The sequence below is a fragment of the Schistocerca piceifrons genome, chromosome 3 (assembly GCF_021461385.2).
Source record: "Schistocerca piceifrons isolate TAMUIC-IGC-003096 chromosome 3, iqSchPice1.1, whole genome shotgun sequence".
In the NCBI taxonomy this organism is placed as follows: Eukaryota; Metazoa; Arthropoda; class Insecta; order Orthoptera; family Acrididae; genus Schistocerca; species Schistocerca piceifrons.
In genome coordinates, this window is record NC_060140.1 from 205727311 (window position 1) to 205746957 (window position 19647).

The 19647-nt window shown below is 41.7% G+C and overlaps 1 protein-coding gene across 5 annotated transcripts in view; it reads right to left on the reverse strand.

Annotated features, from left to right (window-relative positions):
- LOC124788020 (dynactin subunit 1) overlaps positions 1 to 19647 on the reverse strand; it is a 162658-nt gene that overhangs the window by 75062 nt on the left and 67949 nt on the right. For 4 of the 5 annotated variants that reach the window (XM_047255080.1, XM_047255079.1, XM_047255077.1 and 1 more), the window contains 5 exons: positions 19019 to 19129; positions 13200 to 13383; positions 12850 to 13094; positions 9344 to 9525; positions 3870 to 4029 (listed from right to left, as the gene is read on the reverse strand). In XM_047255080.1, coding sequence (XP_047111036.1) covers positions 3870 to 4029; positions 9344 to 9525; positions 12850 to 13094; positions 13200 to 13383; positions 19019 to 19129 — 882 coding nt within the window. The remainder of the gene's footprint in view (positions 1 to 3869; positions 4030 to 9343; positions 9526 to 12849; positions 13095 to 13199; positions 13384 to 19018; positions 19130 to 19647) is intronic. The other variant, XM_047255081.1, reaches the window with a different exon arrangement.

The window sequence follows — 19647 nt, forward strand, 5'->3', positions numbered from 1 at the left end:
GCGATTATAAGTACGAAGAAGAAAACCTTTACCCGCAGGAGAAAGGTTCTTCAGCATCTGAATATGAATAGAATCAGGCCCTGGAGCGGAGGACCGTGATTGGCCAAGCGCGTTTTCGAGTTCCCGCATGGTGAATGGGGCATTATAACTTTCACGATTCGAAGAGCGGAAGTTAGGTGGCCTAGCCTCCTCTGCCTGTCTGCGGGGGAGGAAGGCAGGGTGGTAATGAGCGGAGCTCGAAACCTCGGCGAAAAAGCGGCCGAAGGCATTGGAGACATCCTCAGGGGCCACAAGGACGTCATTCGCGACCGTCAAGCCAGAAACTGGTGAGTGGACCTTAGTGCCAGATAGCCGGCGCAGGCTACCCCAGACAACAGAAGAAGGAGTAAAACTGTTGAAGGTGCTTGTGAAAGCAGCCCAGCTGGCTTTCTTGCTTTCTTTAATAATACGACGACACTGAGCACGTAATCGTTTATAATTGATACAATTCGCCACTGTAGGGTGGCGTTTAAAGGTGCGTAAAGCACGTCGACGAGCACGTAAAGCGTCTCTACATGCTGCAGTCCACCAGGGGACCGGTACACGACGTGGAGAAGAAGTAGGGTGAGGGATGGAATATTCAGCAGCAGCGAGAATGACTTCCGTGAGGTGTGCGACCTGACGATCGCAGCTTGTGAAGGTTTGATCCTGAAAGGTCGCCCTGGAAGAGAAGAGGCCCCAGTCTGCCTTGGAGATGGTCCAACTAGAGGAGCATGGAGAGGGGATATGCTGCAGGACATGGATAACACACGGGAAGTGGTCGCTCGAATATGTATCAGAAAGTGCATACCACTCAAACCGGCGTGCAAGTTGGGGAGTACATATAGAGAGGTCTAAATGGGAATAGGTGCGAGATGTGTCCGAAAGAAAAGTAGGGGCGCCAGTATTGAGGCAGACAAGATTGAGCTGGTTGAAAAGGTCTGCTAACAGGGAGCCCCTCGGGCAGGATGCTGGAGAGCCCCAAAGGGGATGGTGGGCATTGAAGTCTCCAGTTAACAAAAATGGTGCAGGTAGCTGAGCAATAAGTTGCATCATGTCTGCCCTGGTAACGGCAGACGACGATGGAGTGTAAACGGTACAAATGGAAAATGTAAAAGTGGGGAGAGTAATGCGGATGGCAACTGCCTGCAGGCCGGTGTGCAACGTGATGGGATCGTAGTAAATATCATCCCGGACCAGCAACGTAACCCCTCCATGAGCCGGGATACCTACCACAGGGGGTAGGTCAAAACGCACAGAGGTGTAGTGTGCCAAGGCAATTTGATCGCATGGGCGTAGCTTCGTTTCCTGGAGGGCTACGACGAGCGGACGGTGCAAGCGGAGCAGCAACTTCAAGTCCTCTCGGTTGGAGCGAATGCTGCGAATATTCCAGTGAATAAGTGCCATCGTAAGAAGAAAAGGAAGATGAAAGAAGGGGTCACCTCGAAGGCCGCTGAGGGCCTGGCTTCGAGCGAGCACTGCCGCCGCTATCAGTAGGCGGACAGTCATCGTCTATTGGGTCTATAGGTTCATCGGCCATCTTGGGAAGATGGCCGGGAGGGGGAGCTTCCTCCGCCGGTGAACGGCCAGATGTTCGGCTACCAGCGGTGCGGCCAGGCGAAACGGATGACGGCCTGGGGCGGCAACCGCTGGGTGGCGCAGGAGAAGAAATGCGCCGTGGCGGAGAAGGAGAACTGTGCTTCCTATGAGCCTTCTTGGAAGGACGTTTGGTGGAAGTACCGGTCGAAGGCTGGGAGGTCGAGGTACGTAGGAAGTCTGCACGGGACGGTTCCTTCTTGAAGGCCCGTGCATCTGACTTCTGGGTCTTCGTCTTAGCAGAAGCTGATGAAGGGGCTGGTGTCTGTGGGGTGATGGGAGGAAGAGGAGACGTCGACCGCGCGATCTTAGCACTGGCCGAACGGACGACCGTGGTGCTGAAGGTCAGACCGCATGTCTGGGTTGCCACCTCCCTGGTAGCCCGAGGAGAGGCGAGGACAGTACTGTATTTCCCCGCTGGAAGCAGCGTGGGCTTCCTACTAGCCAATAGCTTGCGAGCAGCCGAGGTGGACACTTTCTCTTTGACCCGAATTTCTTGGATACAGCGTTCTTCCTTATAGACAGGACAGTCACGGGAGGATGCGGCATGGTCACCCTGACAGTTCACACAACGAGGAGACAGAGGTGGACAGTCACCCTCATCGGCATCCCTGCCACAAGTGACACATTTAGCCGCATTGGAACAAGACTGTCGAGTGTGATTGAAACGCTGACACTGGTAGCAGCGCGTAGCTGTCGGGACATAGGGGCGAACAGAAATAACCTCGTAGCCCGCCTTGATGCGCGATGGCAGCTTAACACTATCAAAGGTCAAGAAAAGTGTCCGGGTCGGTACAAGGTCATTGTTGACCTTTTTCATGACCCTATGGACAGCCGTCACGCCCTGCTCAGCGAGGAAAGATTGAATCTCCTCGTCAGTCAATCCGTCAAGGGAGCTAGTATAGACTACACCACGAGACGAATTCAAAGTTCGGTGAGCTTCCACCCGGAAAGGGAACGTGTATAGGAGTGTGGCCCGAAGCAGTTTTTGTGCCTGAAAGGCGCTCTCAGTTTCTAGTAATAAGGTACCGTTACAACAACCTGGTACAAGATTTGACAGATCCGGCTATGGCATCTACGCCCTTCTGGATAACGAAAGGGTTGACAGAGGAAAAATCCTTTCCGTCCTCAGACCGAGAAACGACGAGGAACTGTGGGGCAGGCGGTAGTACTTTTGTCACTGGTGGCTGGTCATGTTTCCGTTTTTGGGCAGAAGTCGAGAGAGATGGAGTGAAATCCATTGCGGAGGAATCCCCCATGATTGCCAGCGTCTCCGATGGCGCGCTCCTTCCTTGTGGGGACCCTCTCAGAGGGCACTCCCGCCTTAGGTGAATGTTTACACCTCAGGTCACACCTCCCGAGAAACAGACGGAGGGACCAATCGGCATGGTCAGAAGGTATCAGCTCAGGCAATCACCCCTCCCCGGGCCGGGCCTGGCCTGGCCTTTACCAGGGGGTACGCGCGTGCCTTACATGTCTACCCAGGGCGGGGAATTACGCGTTACCCCGTCACCGGCTACGCGTGCGAACGCGTGGGTCGGCCTTCAGGCGCGCACAGGGAGGAAGGAAGAAGAGGAAAAAGGAGAGAGAGAGAGAGAGAGAGGGAGAGAGAGAGAGAGAGAGAGAGAGAGAGAGAGAGAGAGAGAGAGAGAGAGAGAGAGGACAGACTGTCTCAAACGCCGAGGCGGAGACCAGAGAAGGCAAGGAGAAGAAGGCAAGGAGAAGAAGGCAATGAGAAGGCAAGGAGAAGAAGGCAATGAGAAGGCAAGGAGAAGAAGGCAATGAGAAGGCAAGGAGAAGAAGGCAATGAGAAGGCAAGGAGAAGAAGGCAATGAGAAGGCAAGGAGAAGAAGGCAATAAGAAGGCAAGGAGATTTTGCAGGGGAAAGAGTAAGGAAGACAGTGAGGTGGAGAAGAGCAAAGAAAGGAACCAACCAAAGGTAGGAAGAAACGAGAAGTGAAAAAGCAAAATGACCGCAAATAGAGGTCGTGGAACCGTCCGTCTCCGAACGCAGGCGCTAACTACCCCCGTGAGGGGGAGGGACTCCTTTTAGTCGCCTCTTACGACAGGTGGGAATACCTCGGGCCTATTCTAATCCCCGGACCCGCAGGGGGGACACACAGACATAAAAACATGTCGGGGGACTTAATAATATGTAGTGATAACAGTGTTTTTAATCATCCCAAACATAGAAATATTAATTGAAATTCCAGTTTCATAACTATCTTGATGACTTAAAATTACAGTAAGTTTACCTGCTCTTGAAGATCTGCAACTTGATTTTCCATTTCTTCTATTCTGGAACTCAACTTTTCTTTGGTACGAGCTAATTCTGCGACTTCTGATTTCTTTTGCTCAAATTCTTTCTGCAGCTTTTGAAATTCATGTTTTTCATGGGCAGATAGATCACGCATCCTGTGAATGAAACAACTAAGTGCATGAATCAATTTAAAAAAAAAACAATATGTGGAATAAAGACAATAATGGAATTTTCAACTTAATGTAAGAATAAATGTAATAATTAAATCTCACTTTGAGAAAAAATTGTGACACAGTCCACACATGTAATCTTGCATTAAGTAAACAAGTGCAATACTATAACTCTGTCTGAATATATTAGCTGAAAGCCACATCATGGATGACACACATTATCCTTACCCTGTAAGCTTGAAAGATTGATAACTGACCAAAAAAGGCTAAAATTGTCCATGATTTCTACTAAGAAATAATTGAATCACTTCAGAAAGCGAACCATACAAAAAATGAAGTGAGAGAATTGATGCATGGGAAGCCTCCCAGGCCAATGGAAAAGGAGAAAATAGAATTAAATAGTGTGACTAAAGGAGACACTATACATATAGCACTTACATCAACACTGATGTAAGGGAAAGAACAGGACGTCAATTAAAAATGATCATATCTGAAAGTCAGATTCAAATGAACTGAACTTTAAAAAAGAAACTCTGTTTCCAGAAAATACAGAGGAACATGAGCAGATTTAGATGATTTTATTGTTGCTAAATACAGAGGAGAATATCTTTGTCAGTTCCTTTATGGTAAAAGGTAAGTTACCCCACAACCTTAGATCACTATTGATAAAACACAGCGGCTCAAGTTGTAAACTTAAACAGGATCTGTTGCATTACACCATGAATCCACTGTCTCGCAATAAGAAAAGATGTCTCTGATGTTGTCTAAAGAGTGAGGTCCCATGGTAAAGTTGGTACCTCAAGACAGAATTGCAAGCTAAAGACAGTCACTGCCATGAATGAAAGACAATGATGAAGATGTGTCCTCAAGAAGCTCTGTACACTGCTGTTGCATGGAAGTCTACTTACATCAGAGCATAGTGCCACTAAACCACTCTGATAGCAGCCTCGTCATAATTCAGATCCAGCAGTGAGCTAGTGTGATTAGTCAGGAAGTGTAACAAGTGATATTTAACTCTTATGTTGAACTAAGAAAATTTTTGTTTAGAACAACTGCCCAGTACAAGAACTATAAACAGTTCAGACAACTGCAGTATTATTATCCAAAGTAAAGCACAGTTTGTCATTGAATGTGTTCTAAGGTTGTATTATGTATTATAGTTTCACATGTGGACATGCTTGTTTTCTGAATGTAAGAATTTGTTATTAAAGTGTTTTACTGAAACTGATCAAATATATTTAAATGCTGAAGCTTCTTGACCTCCTCTATAAGTTCAAACCGTAGAACCATCATTTAGGCTTGCTACAACATAAAAAAATGCCAAAATGGATTAAAATCATTGTTGTTTTGTTTTAGGGCACAAAAACAACTGAGTCATACGCACCCAAGTCAAAACTACAGAACACGAAGACAGAGAGGAGTTGAAAAACGACTACACATCAATGGCAATCGATGTAAGAGGAGACAGCTAAAAACAGGGACATGGAGAAAGGGCTATAAAATACACCATAGAGAAAAGGAGGTAGAGAACTAAAAATTAAATGGCCTTTGCCTTATTGCTACGACAGATAAAAAAATAAAACACGGTTGACAGCCCATGCGATGTTCGCTAAAACGATAACTCGGACGGCAAACACAAACATGAACGTAAACAGTTAAAGAAATAAGCATTCTGTTACGAAATGGTGGACAGTTAAAACTTGGGTGCAATGTACACAAAGTGGTGGGGGAGTGTCACTGAACAAATGGCAGCTAGAAAGCCCGATGCAAACAGGAACCCACATAAACATCACAGTGGCTCCATCAACAGTGAGTGACAGTTCTCCTGGATCCATTGCACTAAGGGATGGGCTGCGTACAGCGCACAAAGACAGTGAAGGGCACTGAGAGAGTCAGAGCAGAGGACACAACTAAAAAGCCTGTGTCGCTGGATGTACTCCGTGTCCTGATACAGGGCAAAGAGCTGTGCTGTAAATATTGAGCAGTGTGCCAGAAGTCGATACCAAAAAATGCCAATGTCTACGACTAAGGCACACCCAACACAACGGTCAGTCGGAGAGCCATCACTGTACACACAGGTACCACCGCGATGTTCCATGCGAAAGTCATGAAACTGAAGGTGATAGAGCAAGGCTGGAGTAGTGTACTTAGGAAGCGAATGAAGGACAAGGTGAACACAGGCCGCCGCATGAAACCAAGGTGGTGAAGGGTTCACACCCACCAGGAAAGCTGCACGTAGTATGAAGTTAAGCCGGCAGAGCAAGGGCCGAAAGAGGACTCCGGGAGGTAACAGAGAAGAGGGACGCACCCCATACTGGTGATTAAAGGAGTCATCAAAGAAGGAGGCATAGGATGGGTGGCCACACATGGCAGACAAGTGGCATGCTTACCTGCTGAGGAGAAAGTCACGGCAGTAGGACAGTGATAGTCAGCAGCTTCAGCATATAGACTCTCAACCAGGCTAGTGTAAAAGGCACAAGTGGCCAAACGGATGCCACGATGGTGGGTAGTATTGAGACAGTGTAAGAGGGATGGACGTGCAGATGCATAAACAAAGCACCCATAGTCTACTTCCAAACAGACAAAAGACTAGTACAAACAGAGGAGGGTGGTTCGATCTGCATCCCATGAAGTACCATTGAGCACATGTAGGACATCGAGGAATTGCATAGTTTCAATGAACGGAAGAGCAACAGGCCCAAGATGTATAAAGATGGTAGGAGAAACCAACTGCGCCACCACAAATTCATACAAATTGTTTTGTCAGTGGAAAAATGAATGCCATTGTCGATACTCCATGAGTAAAGACAATTGAGACATTGATGAAGACACCATTAAGTGAGTGAGTTTTGTGGAGAATTGCAATAGATGGCAAAATCGTCAACAAAAAGGGAGCTGAACATGCCCAGTGGAAGACAGGCTATTATATGGTTAATGGCAATAAAGAGGATAACACTTAGGATGGAACCCAGAGGCACACTTTTTTCCTGGATGAAGGTGTCAGACAAGGCAGAACCCACACATATCTTAAAAACTCTGTCTTTTAAAAATCTCTCAAGGAAACAGGGCAGGCAGCCATGGAAGCCCCATGTGTAGAGTGTACAGAGAATACCAGTTCTCCAGCAGGTGTAGTAGGCCTTCTCCAAATCGAGAAACATGGCCACAGTCTGGGATTTCTGCAGAAAACCATTCATGACATGGGTGGACAAAGTGACGAGACAGTCAACTGCACGCTCAAAATCCACACTGTGCAGTGGTCAGAAAATTGTTAGACTTGAGCCACCATATCAGACGGATATGAATCATAAGTTCCATCACCTTGCAAACACAGCTGGTGAGAGAGTTCGGGCGTTAGCTAGAAGGAAGGTGTTTATCCTTACTGGGCTTTGGTATTGGTATGACGATGGCCTCACACCAGCATCCAGGAAACGTGCCCACTGCCCATATGTGGTGGTACATGTTAAGCAGAAAGTGCTTGCCTGCAAGAGAAAGGTGCTGCAACATCTGAATGTGGACAGCACCTGGTCCTGGGGCGGAAGATCGAGATGAACTAAGAGCTTAATCTAGCTCCTTCATAGTAAAGGCGGTGTTGTAGCACTCATCATTCTGAGAAGAGGAGTATTGCCCGAGCCTCCTCCACTTGTTTCCTAAGGAGGAAGCCAGGGTGATAGTGAGAAGAGTTCGAAATTTCTACAAAATGGTGGCCCAAGGTGTTGGAGATAGCAATAGGGTCCACAATGACGTTGTCTGCTACTGTTAGACCGGAAACTGGTAAAGGGATCTTGGTCCCAGAGAACTGTTGGAGGTTGGCCCACATGACAGAGGAAGGGATGGAACTGTTAAAAGAACTATTGAATGAAATCCAGCTAGCATTTTTGCTATCCCAACAAACTCCATGACACTGTGCATGCATTTGTTTATAATGAATGCAGTTTGCCCTTGTAGGATGCTGGTAAAAAGTTCAGAGAGCACGTCTCCGCGCACTAATTGCATCGCGGCATGCCTCAGTCCATCAAGGGACTGGGACACGGCACGGTCAAGGGGAAGTGTGAGGAATGGAACGTTCTGTAGCGGTAAAGACAACGATTTTAAGATATTCCACCTGGTCATCACAACTGGGGAAATCTTGTTTGTCAAAGGTCAGCAGGGAGGAGTAAAGCCTTAGTAAGCTGCCATTTGGGTGGGTGCACAGGTGGGGTAGGAGGCAGCAAACGAACAACACATGGGGAATGGTCGCTCGAGTATGTGTCAGGAAGAACAGACCACTCAAGACGATCAGCAAGCTGGGCAGTGCAGAAGGATAAGTAAAAACGGGAATAGGTGTGTGAGGAGTCTGAAAGGAATGTAGCTGCTCCTGTGTTAGGGCAGAAGAGGTTATGTCAATTAAGAAGATCAGCCAAGAAGGCATCTCTCTGACATCCCCCAAAGGGGATTGTGTGCATTAAAGTCACCAAGCAGCAGAAATGAGTGAGGTAGCTGCCCAATAAGATGGAGCAAGTCTGCCCTGGTGACATCGAATGACGGAGGGATATAAATGGTACAAAGGAAAGAGTCAGGTGAGGGAGGAAAGGGGCAAACTGCAACAGCTTGAAGGAAAGTCACGCTGAGGAAAAAATGAAGGGGTGCCACCTGGCAACTACCGAGTGCCAGCCTGCAGAGACTTGCTGCTACATGGCACGGAGGCAGGAGGATCCTGCTCCATGAGATCCACAGGAGCATCGGCTTTCTTGTGATGTCTGTCTGTGGAGTCCAATGCAGAAAAACAGTTGGTGGTGCACACCGGCAACATTCAGACCAGCTGGGCAAAAGTATCACGCATCGACAACGTCAACGAGGATCTTCAAGTCGGTGAAGGAGAAGACTGTTCGCCTTTGTTGGACTTCTTTGAGTCTTTTTCGGTTAGCAGAGGAAGACTCAGGTGTTGGGACATAGGAAGTCTTTATGGGAGTACTCCTATTCTTTCCGGTCTGCGGGTTGTGTAGGTGGTGGCTTCGCCTCTTGAGGCTAGAGCTGGAGGAGGGGACGATGATGCTACCATAACACTGGGTGATTTCACATCAGAGGTGAGGTAAAATCATTGACAGACTTTCAATGAACATGAAGCAGCAGTTCTATTTGTTGTACTGCCTGTCATCATATGCACCATGTGACAGTGAGCAGCTAGAGATATATACCCAAGAACTACTGAAGTACTTATAGCATCAATAACAAGAAATAGATGTTTCCAAGCAAGTTTGCCTCTTGAAGTTTGTGAGTAGGTATCTATCCTTTACCACAATTTACTGTATGAAATATTCACCTGACAAGTGTTTCCCTAAGCCTCAGATTCTGCTGTTCCAGCTGTTTCACTTCATAAGAGGACTTGCCACCCTCTTCACCACCAGATCTCTCTGACATCTCAGCCTTTAGGATTTCCAGATCCAGTGTCATTTCTTCTATCTTTTCTTTTGCCTGTTCCAGTTCCAACTGTAGAGTTTCAGCCTGTAAGCAAGTAATGCTTGTATCAAACATGAAAAGCCTTTGATGTTTTCTCTCAGATGGTACAGAATGGAAAACTTACATTTTCCAAAACAAGCATACTAATGAAAAACAAAATACCACATAATTAGGACTCATTTAAGTACTAGGAGTACTAAAACAACCATTTAATTAAACACTGATACTTCTGTAATCCTGAATGAACAGACTACGCAGCAACAGCATTCAAAATTTATAGAATTCTCATCCCTCACCTCCACAACGTAAATTATGCACAAACAATATGGAACACGCTGTCTTCAAAACTGGCGTGAGAAAGGGTGGCAAATTACAAATCCGTTCATGTAATGTATTTAAGTAACTGCCGTAACCGTTAGTACATTTATCTCTCCCTGCGAGACAAGATGGTCAATACCTCCATGGAAATATGCTTGCATTTGCCTATGGAACCGTCACTGAACCCAGTTGTATATCTCTTCATCCAAAGCAAATTGACAGCCATGAATGTCTTACTTCAGAGCTCCAAAAATACAGTTGCATGGGGAGAGATTGGGACCATATGAAGGTTGTGCAAGGGCTTCCCAGTGAAATTTCTGCAGCACAGTCAAAACGACCTCAGCAACATGTGGGCATGCATTATTCTGTAACAGAATGATGTCATTTACCAATATTCCAGGGCATTTGGACTTTATGGCAAGCTTCAGTTAATATACGGCAGTACATGGACACTTTACAAAAACTGGAGCAGACCTTCAAGTCCAAACGTCCAGGAATATTGATAGACAGCATCATTCTGTTACAAGATAATGCCCACCCACATGTTGTCAAAGTTGTTTTGACTATACTGAAAAGTTTCACTGGAAAGCCTTTATACATTTTCCATACAGTTCTGATCTCCCCCATAAGATATCTTATTTTTGGAGTGCGAAGGAAAGACATTTGTTGCTGTCACTTTGATTCGGACACAAAGAGATGCAAACCTAGGTACAATCATGTTTCCATATGCAAGTGCAAGCAGTTTCCCATGAAAGCGTTGACTGTCTTTTCTCACAGTGGGAAAACATATATTAACCATTATGTAGATTATATCTGGAATAATAAACTGTTTACTTACTTTTTGCCATCTCGCTTCATTTCATCTGACTGGCCCTTATATGTTCGTCCAGTATCTCTTTCCATAGCCCTAAATCAATTTCAATGAAATGTGGCAAACAAACAGCAAAAACTTCACACATAACTTCTCAAGTATTCACGGTGTGGTGTTTATAACCTTCTAATTCTAACAGGCGCAGAGATACACAGGAAAAACCCCTACCATAATACAGGCTGCCCCGTATGACAGGTGTGTTGTGGGTGCAACAATGCCCTGTTTCATTGATCTGTTTTGCAGGGTTATAGATGCAGATGGGCACAGCTGTGGGGAGACTGAGATGAACAGAGAAGGTGATGGACAGAGAGATGTGGTGAGGAAGAGCTGGATAAGGGGAGAGGGGCAGAAGGAGGTGGCGAGAGAGAGAGAGAGAGAGAGAGAGAGAGAGAGAGAGAGAGAGAGAGAGAGAGAGAGAGAGATGGTGGCACCTGGCAGCACATCAGCACATGCAGAGGGAGGGAGAAGGGGGATATGGACAGAGGGAGGGGAAGAAGATATGGAAAAAGAGAAGAGTAAGGAATAAATAAAGAGGCAGAGACAGTGTGCGTGTGCATGTGTCAACATAATGAACACACTTCTGGTATGCCAATTTCAATTATGTTCTCACTGCTACAGGCATCAGTGACTCCTCCTATCTGTTTTTCTCTTATAAATATGAGTTGTTTTTGTGTTAAGTTATGGCAGCAGGAAGAAGATACCTTATCCTTCGTAAGGCACAGTAATTATGAAATCCACTGTCATCAAAATTACATGACATGAACCTTTCCTGTAAGTACACAAAACAGTCTGTATTCCTTGTGCAAACGATAAATTATGTAATTACCAATGTTGCATATTCATTAATACAGCAGCATCTCCTGGAAGCTTATTTCTCCCCCCAGCTGCCATCACCATCCAGTTACCTCCTCACCCCCACATTACAAGTACAACCAGTAAAATATGAAATTGCACCAATCATAGCAACAAAACAACATTTTCAACACTGGTTTCTTATAATAGATTGAAAAAACTACTGGGAAAAGAGATGCTGTCAAAATGAAAGAATGTAACTACAGCATATTAGTGATCCTCTTTTTTATTAATTTTCTTTGCAGCACATTTCACAATGAAGTAAATCAATACATAAACTTGTCTAAAACTCATTTCCATCAGCACAAATAAAAAATATTTGTTTTTATACTGCATATATCTCTACCCTGGCTGCCAAATATTCTGATTTATCAAAAATGGACATTTAAATGTTGTTATTCAATACTGACAGTTGTTTGACACATATCTCAAGAGACAATATTCCTTCCAGCTGAAAACTGAACACGATGATATGTTAATAATTTTGTTAAATGGATTATTGTACATCTATTTAATGAAATTCATCTAGTTTAAAGCCTTTGAGGTATTTTAAAGCACTTCAATAATATTTTCGTGTCTGCACAATATTTCTCAGTTTGTTTTCAATAATATTCTTGAAGAATATGAAACACACCTATGTTTGTGACTCTCGCATTCTTAACAGAACAAAATATAAGATTGTTAATAAACTACATGACACTATCCTAGCTTTCGGTACAATTAGTTCCTTCCTCAGGGAGGTGAGGTTGTTTGTTTACTGCTTTCACTTCTACATCTTTGTTTTCCTCTCTCCCCATTTCCCCACTTGTTTTCCCCTTACATCTTAATTACACTAATAATTTTCCTTCCTCTTAATCTACATTTACTTCTAACTATGTCTCCATCTCTAGACTTGACTTGGTACAGTGCTTACCAGTGTACTATCTCTGAATCCCTTCTCTCTCTCTCTCTCTCTCTCTCTCTCTCTCTCTCTCTCTCTCTCTCTCTCTCTCTCTCTCTCTCACACACACACACACACACACCCCCAAGTGGATCTTTCTCATTCTGGGACCTTAATGACCTACCCTTTCTTTCTAACTTTCCCAACCCATTCCTCTCTCCTCCCCAAAGAATGCGCAAATAGTTACAAGAAGTTATGAAAGCTAAGATAGTGTCATGTATTTTAAATGTTGTATGTGTATCTGCAGTACTAACTATTTCACATCCTAAAGGTAACACTAACCAGGAATTCTGTTTAATAGGTCTCATAGTTGAAATTTATTTCTCACAAAATATGAGATTCAAATTTTCATTTCTCTTCCTGAATGAACTATCATAAGAAGTCTGACCTTTTCCTCAGCCATCTCTTTGTCAAGAGTAGCCATTTCAACAGTTTCAGCAAGATCAGCCATCTCTTCTGCATGAGCTTCTCTGGCCTCAATAGCTTCTCGAGCTTCCTGTTTGGCTCTTTGCAAGTCCCTCTGCAGCATTGCCTGGGATTCCATGATACGAGCCTTGAATTCCAGTAATTGCTCTAACTGAAGTTTTACTTTCTCATGTTCCTTCAATTTCTCTGCATCTTGCAGACGTTTAACTGAAAATTACAAACAATATGCAGCATCAATACATAAACAAATTAATTAATGAAAGCAATAATTATTAGTTCAAGGAATTAATCTCATAAATTAAGCATAATTACGTTTCAAAGTCTCCAGCTTCTCCTGCAGATCACGTACTTCTGTTTGCAAATTGTCAATTTCCTGCTGCTGTTGCAAATTTGTTAAACGTTCCTCAACCGTTCCAATGGATGAGCTCATTGCCCCAGGTGAAATCATTGCTGGACCTGGCGTGTATTGCGGTTTTAAAGTCTCTACAAAACCAGTCTGTAAACACACAAAAATTTACCATTTCAATTTACACAGCACATTGTTCCACACACTTCCAAAATGGAGATCTTCCATTAAAAAATCATTTATTATCTACATGATTATCTGTGAGAAAACTCTGAACTATTCAATCATGAAATGAGTGACTTTGCAATGATATTAATATTGAGTACAGCCATTTGTCATGCGTAGTATTTTTTAACTTCATGGATACCTAAAAAGAATTGTCAAGGATTTTGAAATACATTTTTTTAATAAACACGAAGTTGGAATTTCACAAATAACTTTTTTTCCTAACACACTGAAACCAAGGAGGAGATAGCATTCAACTAAGTAGTATTTAAAACACGTGAACAGCTAGGAGTATTTTTCAGGGTCAATAAATAAATTTAAACAATGACAAGTCAGTAAGCAGATACCAACTACACACCATATGAACACAAACAAATGTACACATTCCTGCAACATTCATAATCCATGCAGGAAATGTTCATCAAAAAACAAATGTAATGAGCTCTACAGGAATGAACGAATGTCAAAATTAAGATGCTCCGAAGTGTGGCCTCAAGCATACACGTATTTAGCCACTTCTAGCATTTACGCTACTGGTTCTATTACAGACTGTGTAAACAGGTAGCCCTGTAGGAGATCTATGTAACAGCTGGAGTACTCTTGTAATGTAGTAGGAGAGTCCCTTGGATTTGTGGAATAGCAAGCAAATGAATATTTAACTATCAATAATTGGCTTACTTAACAAGCAAGTATATCAATTACTCATACAAACAGGCAACATTACAAGAGTGTTTATATATGATGAAAACAATTATTGGTTTTAAGAATTTCAAGGCCCTCCAATAGCTGCAGCAATCCTCTACATTTTACACCACCAGTTTAATTTATGCAGAGAGAGAATACCTTCTGTTCTCCTCTAAGAAACTATCTGGAATAATTTAACAAAAGTGTTGTTACACTGACATTTTTTGTTTGTTTTCCCTTCACTTTATTCATGAAATTCAAGTAAATAATAATTACATGCAACACTGTCTGCATATAATCTGCAACAAATAAATAATAGCGAGATACACTATCTGATCAAAAATGTCAGGACACCACTAACCAGAACTGGCCACTAGATATCAAGAGATGCAGATCTACCAGTATAAAAGGAGACAGGGAGTATCGATTCATCAGCAGAGAAGCAGTAACAGCAGAATGGGTCAGTCAGGAGACATCAGTAGTTTCAAACAGACTAGTCATTGGGTCTCGCCTGAATAGTAAGTTTATCAGAAACATTTCAATCCTTCTAAAACTTCCCAAAAGTCTACTGTTGGTGATGAGCTTGTGAAGTGGAAACATGAAGGCACAAACACAGCTAAACCAATACCAGACAGACCTCGTGCACTGATGGACAGAGACTGTGAACATTGTGGAGGGTGGTTGTAAAAAGACTGCATGTAATCAATGGAAGGACTTGCACATTTCTGTAATCACTACTAAGTGATGCTTGTGTGAACAGCTATAGCATTGGACACTGAATGACTATTAATGAGTAACTAGGAGTGATGAATCACATTGTACCTTATAGAAAACTAATGGAAGGGTTTTGGTATGGTGAATGCCTACAAAAGGTTACCTGCTGTCAGGTGTAGTGTCAACAGTGAAGTATGGAAGACGTGTTATGGTTATACCATGGTATGGAATAGTATGGTATAGGGGTGTTTTGTGTGGTTAGGGTGTAATCCTCTTATTGCAGTATAAAAACTGAATCCAAGATATGGACACATTTTACAACATTGTGTACTGTGAACATTAGAGGAACAATTCAGAGACAATAATTGATTGCATCAGCACGAAAGGCACTGTCATTAAGCAGCATCTGTGAGGCAACGGTATGTAGGCAATAACATTCCAGAATTGGACCGGTCTGCCCCGAGTCTTGATCTGCACCCTATGGATCATCTTCGGAATGAGTTAGAACATTGGCTACACTCCAGACCCCATCGTCCAACATCACTACTACTCTGGTTTCAACCCTTGAGAAAGACTGAGCTGCCATTCCTTCAGACAGTCAGACACCTCATTCAAATAGTCCCTAGCTGAGGTGAAGCCATCATAGAGGGTAAGGATACACATACTCCATATTAATGTCCATTAACAGGTGTCCAGACACTTTTGATCAGATAATATATGCTTTTAATAGAAGTTAGTTTTGCTTTTGATGCATCACAACTGACATACACCAAATCCATAAAAGTACAACCTCCACAAACTATAAAATAAAAATTAATTTTCCATTCTCAGTATCATGAAGGAAGAAAACTGAAGGTTATAAAGCCATTCCAAGCAAAATTAGAAGTTAGAAACAGTCACCCCAAAAGCAGTGTGTTTAAAAAAATTGTGTTTATTCTACACATTTGGTACTTATATCATAAATAATGGCAGCTTCCTAATTGCATTTAAATCTAATTAAATACATTTTCATTAATGACACTTCCAAATGAGCCCCCAAAGGCAATGTATTAATTTGAGTTATTGAGTTGTGAGAGTGACAACAAGAAATCTTTACTAGAAGCAAAAAACAAAACACATGTATGGCGAAAATGTAGTAAAACTAGAAAGCTAAAATGTGGGGTCAGCCACACACAACGCAAAAGCACTAATTTAATGCATGTCAAAGGTACATGCTTTTAAAACCTATTAAATTGGTGCTTTTGCATTGTGTGTGGGGCTGAGCCTACATTTTAGCTTGGAAGTACAGCCATGATCCCATATCCAGTGATGGATAAATTCACAGCAAAATTTGTTGCTATACACACATTAACTGATGAACAGAGGATGCTCTAATCTTCAGCATTTTTCACTGAGTGACAAACTACAAGTAGCATACACACTGTACAATGTGAGAGATTCAACAACATAAATGCTATTAAACAAATCAATTTGCAGTGTTTGTGACATTTCTGAAAACACATTATTCCTCCCTTCATCTAGCCCTTTATCAGAATATGAGACTGGACAATAAGTCATTCTGTACAGTGATACAGTTATCAACCTGAGAAACTTTTTTAGCACTGACTCCTGCAAAAAATGTTGACCTGAACAAATTATAACATGTTCAGATAGGATTATGATATACATAAAACAAATGCCCATCATATTAGGAACTGAAGGAACAAATGTGTACAGAGTATTGAGCAAGCTGGGGTTAGAACCTATCTGGCACAGATGTGTTTTAGGTATGTTGACACACTGCCACAAAGAAACATCCGAATATAATGAGACATTTCTAGCCACAGTATGTCATGGTTATAAGTTCCTTTCACCAGTGAATTTGAAAAAAAAAAGAAATGTAGCTATGCCATTTCAAACATGGAAGTGACAGACATTCACTGAAATGTTAGAGAGAGAAAGTGAGCAGAAATTCTGGGTTTTCGGCAGCCAAGATTCCACTTATGGAGTGTCAACATATCACATAAAGAATGAAGTATGTAGACAAAACACTTCATTGGATAACAATGCCAAACTCTTCTTACCATTTTGGCCTTGTACCAAGTAGCTCATACCCCCTTAGAAAACTAATAGAGCCCTTTCGTTCAATGTGATTAGAAGATGATACTTTAGTGACACCTGCTCAACTGTGGTCAGTGCACAACAGGACCGAGTCTTAAACCTCTCTGATCCTAGTCGCAATACAACATAAGGTAACCAAGAACGGGAAAATTGTGTTGAGAACACATTTCATTTCTAAAGTATTCACATTATGACTAAAGCACTGTTCTTTTTAGTGAGAGTGGCCCTCATACAATGAAGCATCGTCTTATTAAATACTAGGTTTCAAATCAATCATGCAAACACCAATTGCTTTTTGTAAATATTGTCATAAAACCAATTCTATGTACAGCAAGCACCATACATAGTATTCATTTCAGCTATAATAAAAAATAAAATTTTACATTTTATGTAAAATTTACACACTAAATGATAGATATTATGCATGTCATTGTAATGATACAGTAAAGAAACTTTGATCTTCCATAAATGTAAGGCAACTACTGGTAGTTACCATTACATATACTACCTGTGTGAAGGTTTTTATTTGAAATAACACATATCTCTGGCCACGTGCATGAAACTCTTATTTTTCTTCCTACAAAGTGGTGAAATAATTTAACATTACAACAAACACAATGAAATCAGTGGCATGAAATCCATGTAATAATTCCTTACGTAATGACTGAAGATCTATCTGCATCCCTGCAATAGCCTAAATAGAATTCAGACTGGTTATGAAACTGACACTATGCAGATGCATCACACAGACGTTAGATGTATTTTACAAAACAACACAAAACCAGTAATAATTCAAAGGCAACTTACCACTCACTGTTAAAAATATCTGCACATTGTTTTTAAAATAAGCTTTAACTTAAGATTGAAAAGCAGCCAAGACCTCGAAGCAAGTACAGAGCACACACATGGGGGGGGGCAGGGGCGAGGGAGGTGAAAGGTCAAATATTTTGTAATGAAAGCCTTTACTATTTTAATGTACAGAAACTAGACAGACTAGTTATATCAGAAAGCACTAGTACATCTGCTTTATTCTGATTTAACTTCTGATGTTTTAGTTTTTGTGTTAGCTAAAAAGCAGTTCTTTTAGAATTATCTGGCACACCCTAACAACCTATCTAATCTACAGAATAGTGGTTTGAACAATTCCATTTCATTGACTCATTGGCATAGAAAGTAACATTTAAGAAGCAGTTTAAAAATCATAGTTATTTACTGCTGAGAAAGAAGCTATTTACTTTACTGAATGTAAAGTTCCTAAAAAAATGTCAGTTGCAAGTAACTCCTGTCTTAATGATATTACTTAATGTAACATTAATCCCATCTTAAAGAATTTATAATAATCATTACTATGCTGGACTGTTGAGAATTCAGACAGCATCATGTAATAAGTGTGAGCAGCAACAATGCATTTTTTTCACCATTGCAGTATCTCATTTTAATTGCTCTATGCCTAAAAAATGCATCTCGTTATGTATAATAATCACATAATGTGAAGTCGCAAAAAGCTGAATATCATCCGCAGAATGACAAGGGAAGTAAACATGAATAGAAAACATTTAGTAAATTACACTGACTATTAAACATGTTTAAAAAATCCTGAGTATCAATGGTGACATGTTTAACAAATTTTTTGATGTCCACACTTACTCATTTCTCTGTGAGTGCATAAAGGTAATTTGTGATTAACTTACAGGGGAGTACAGAAAAGATAATAGAGCTGAAAATATAAGTGAACAATGTTCTTCACTCACAAATACTGACTGCCAGTGGTGTGGTTACACTGTACAACCACATGAAATTTGCTGCAAACATTTCACATGTTTACACATTAAGGTAAAAAAATTCATTTCCTTTCAACATATGAATATGTCACATATATTCTATGCCAATGAGCTCTACAGCTATGAAGCTAATAATCATCAACTACAATGCATTCAGAGAGTGAGTGTTCCAACAGTATAAATGACCAAGACAAATGATGGATAATCAAAACACAATATCCTCATGTGTAACACAGATTTAGAACACAATTAGAGTTGAAGAAAAGATCTATAAAAATTACTTGATCCTCCCCAATGCTACTCCCTGCCAAGCTTCGAGGTCTTTGAGAACTCTGCTTCAAAGGTACAGATTCTGGGCTTGTGACGCCCTGTTTGGAAGACGCAGTAGGTTTCTGAAACATAAGACATGATTCATCTGTTCTTAGAATACTAAAGAATGAGTTGCACCAAAAATCTACAAATACAACTTAGAAAGAATCAGAAGAACATTCATAAATATCGAGGCTTTTGCTGTCTCAGTTTACTGCTTACAGCTTACTCAAACAGATATCATTACTTTTGGCACTATCATCAAAAGTACCAGATTAATTATGGCAGTCTCATGAGCACTACCATTACATAAATCATTACAGTCTCATATTGAACATTTAGTAGAAATACAATTAAATTTTAGCTAACTTAAAATTCTACAAATGTTTGCTTTAAAACAGTTTTTTCATACCAATTAAACAACATACTTCATAAACAAATTTTGCAAATGTTCCATATAGCACAGCTAATGTTCTACTCTTTATTTAGAATGTGTATGAGAGGTCTGTTTTAGAGATTCTCAACGTACAATCACTCATTATTCAACAGCGAGTAAACGCAAATTCACATGCATGGTCTGCTAGCTCGTTCATGCTACAAG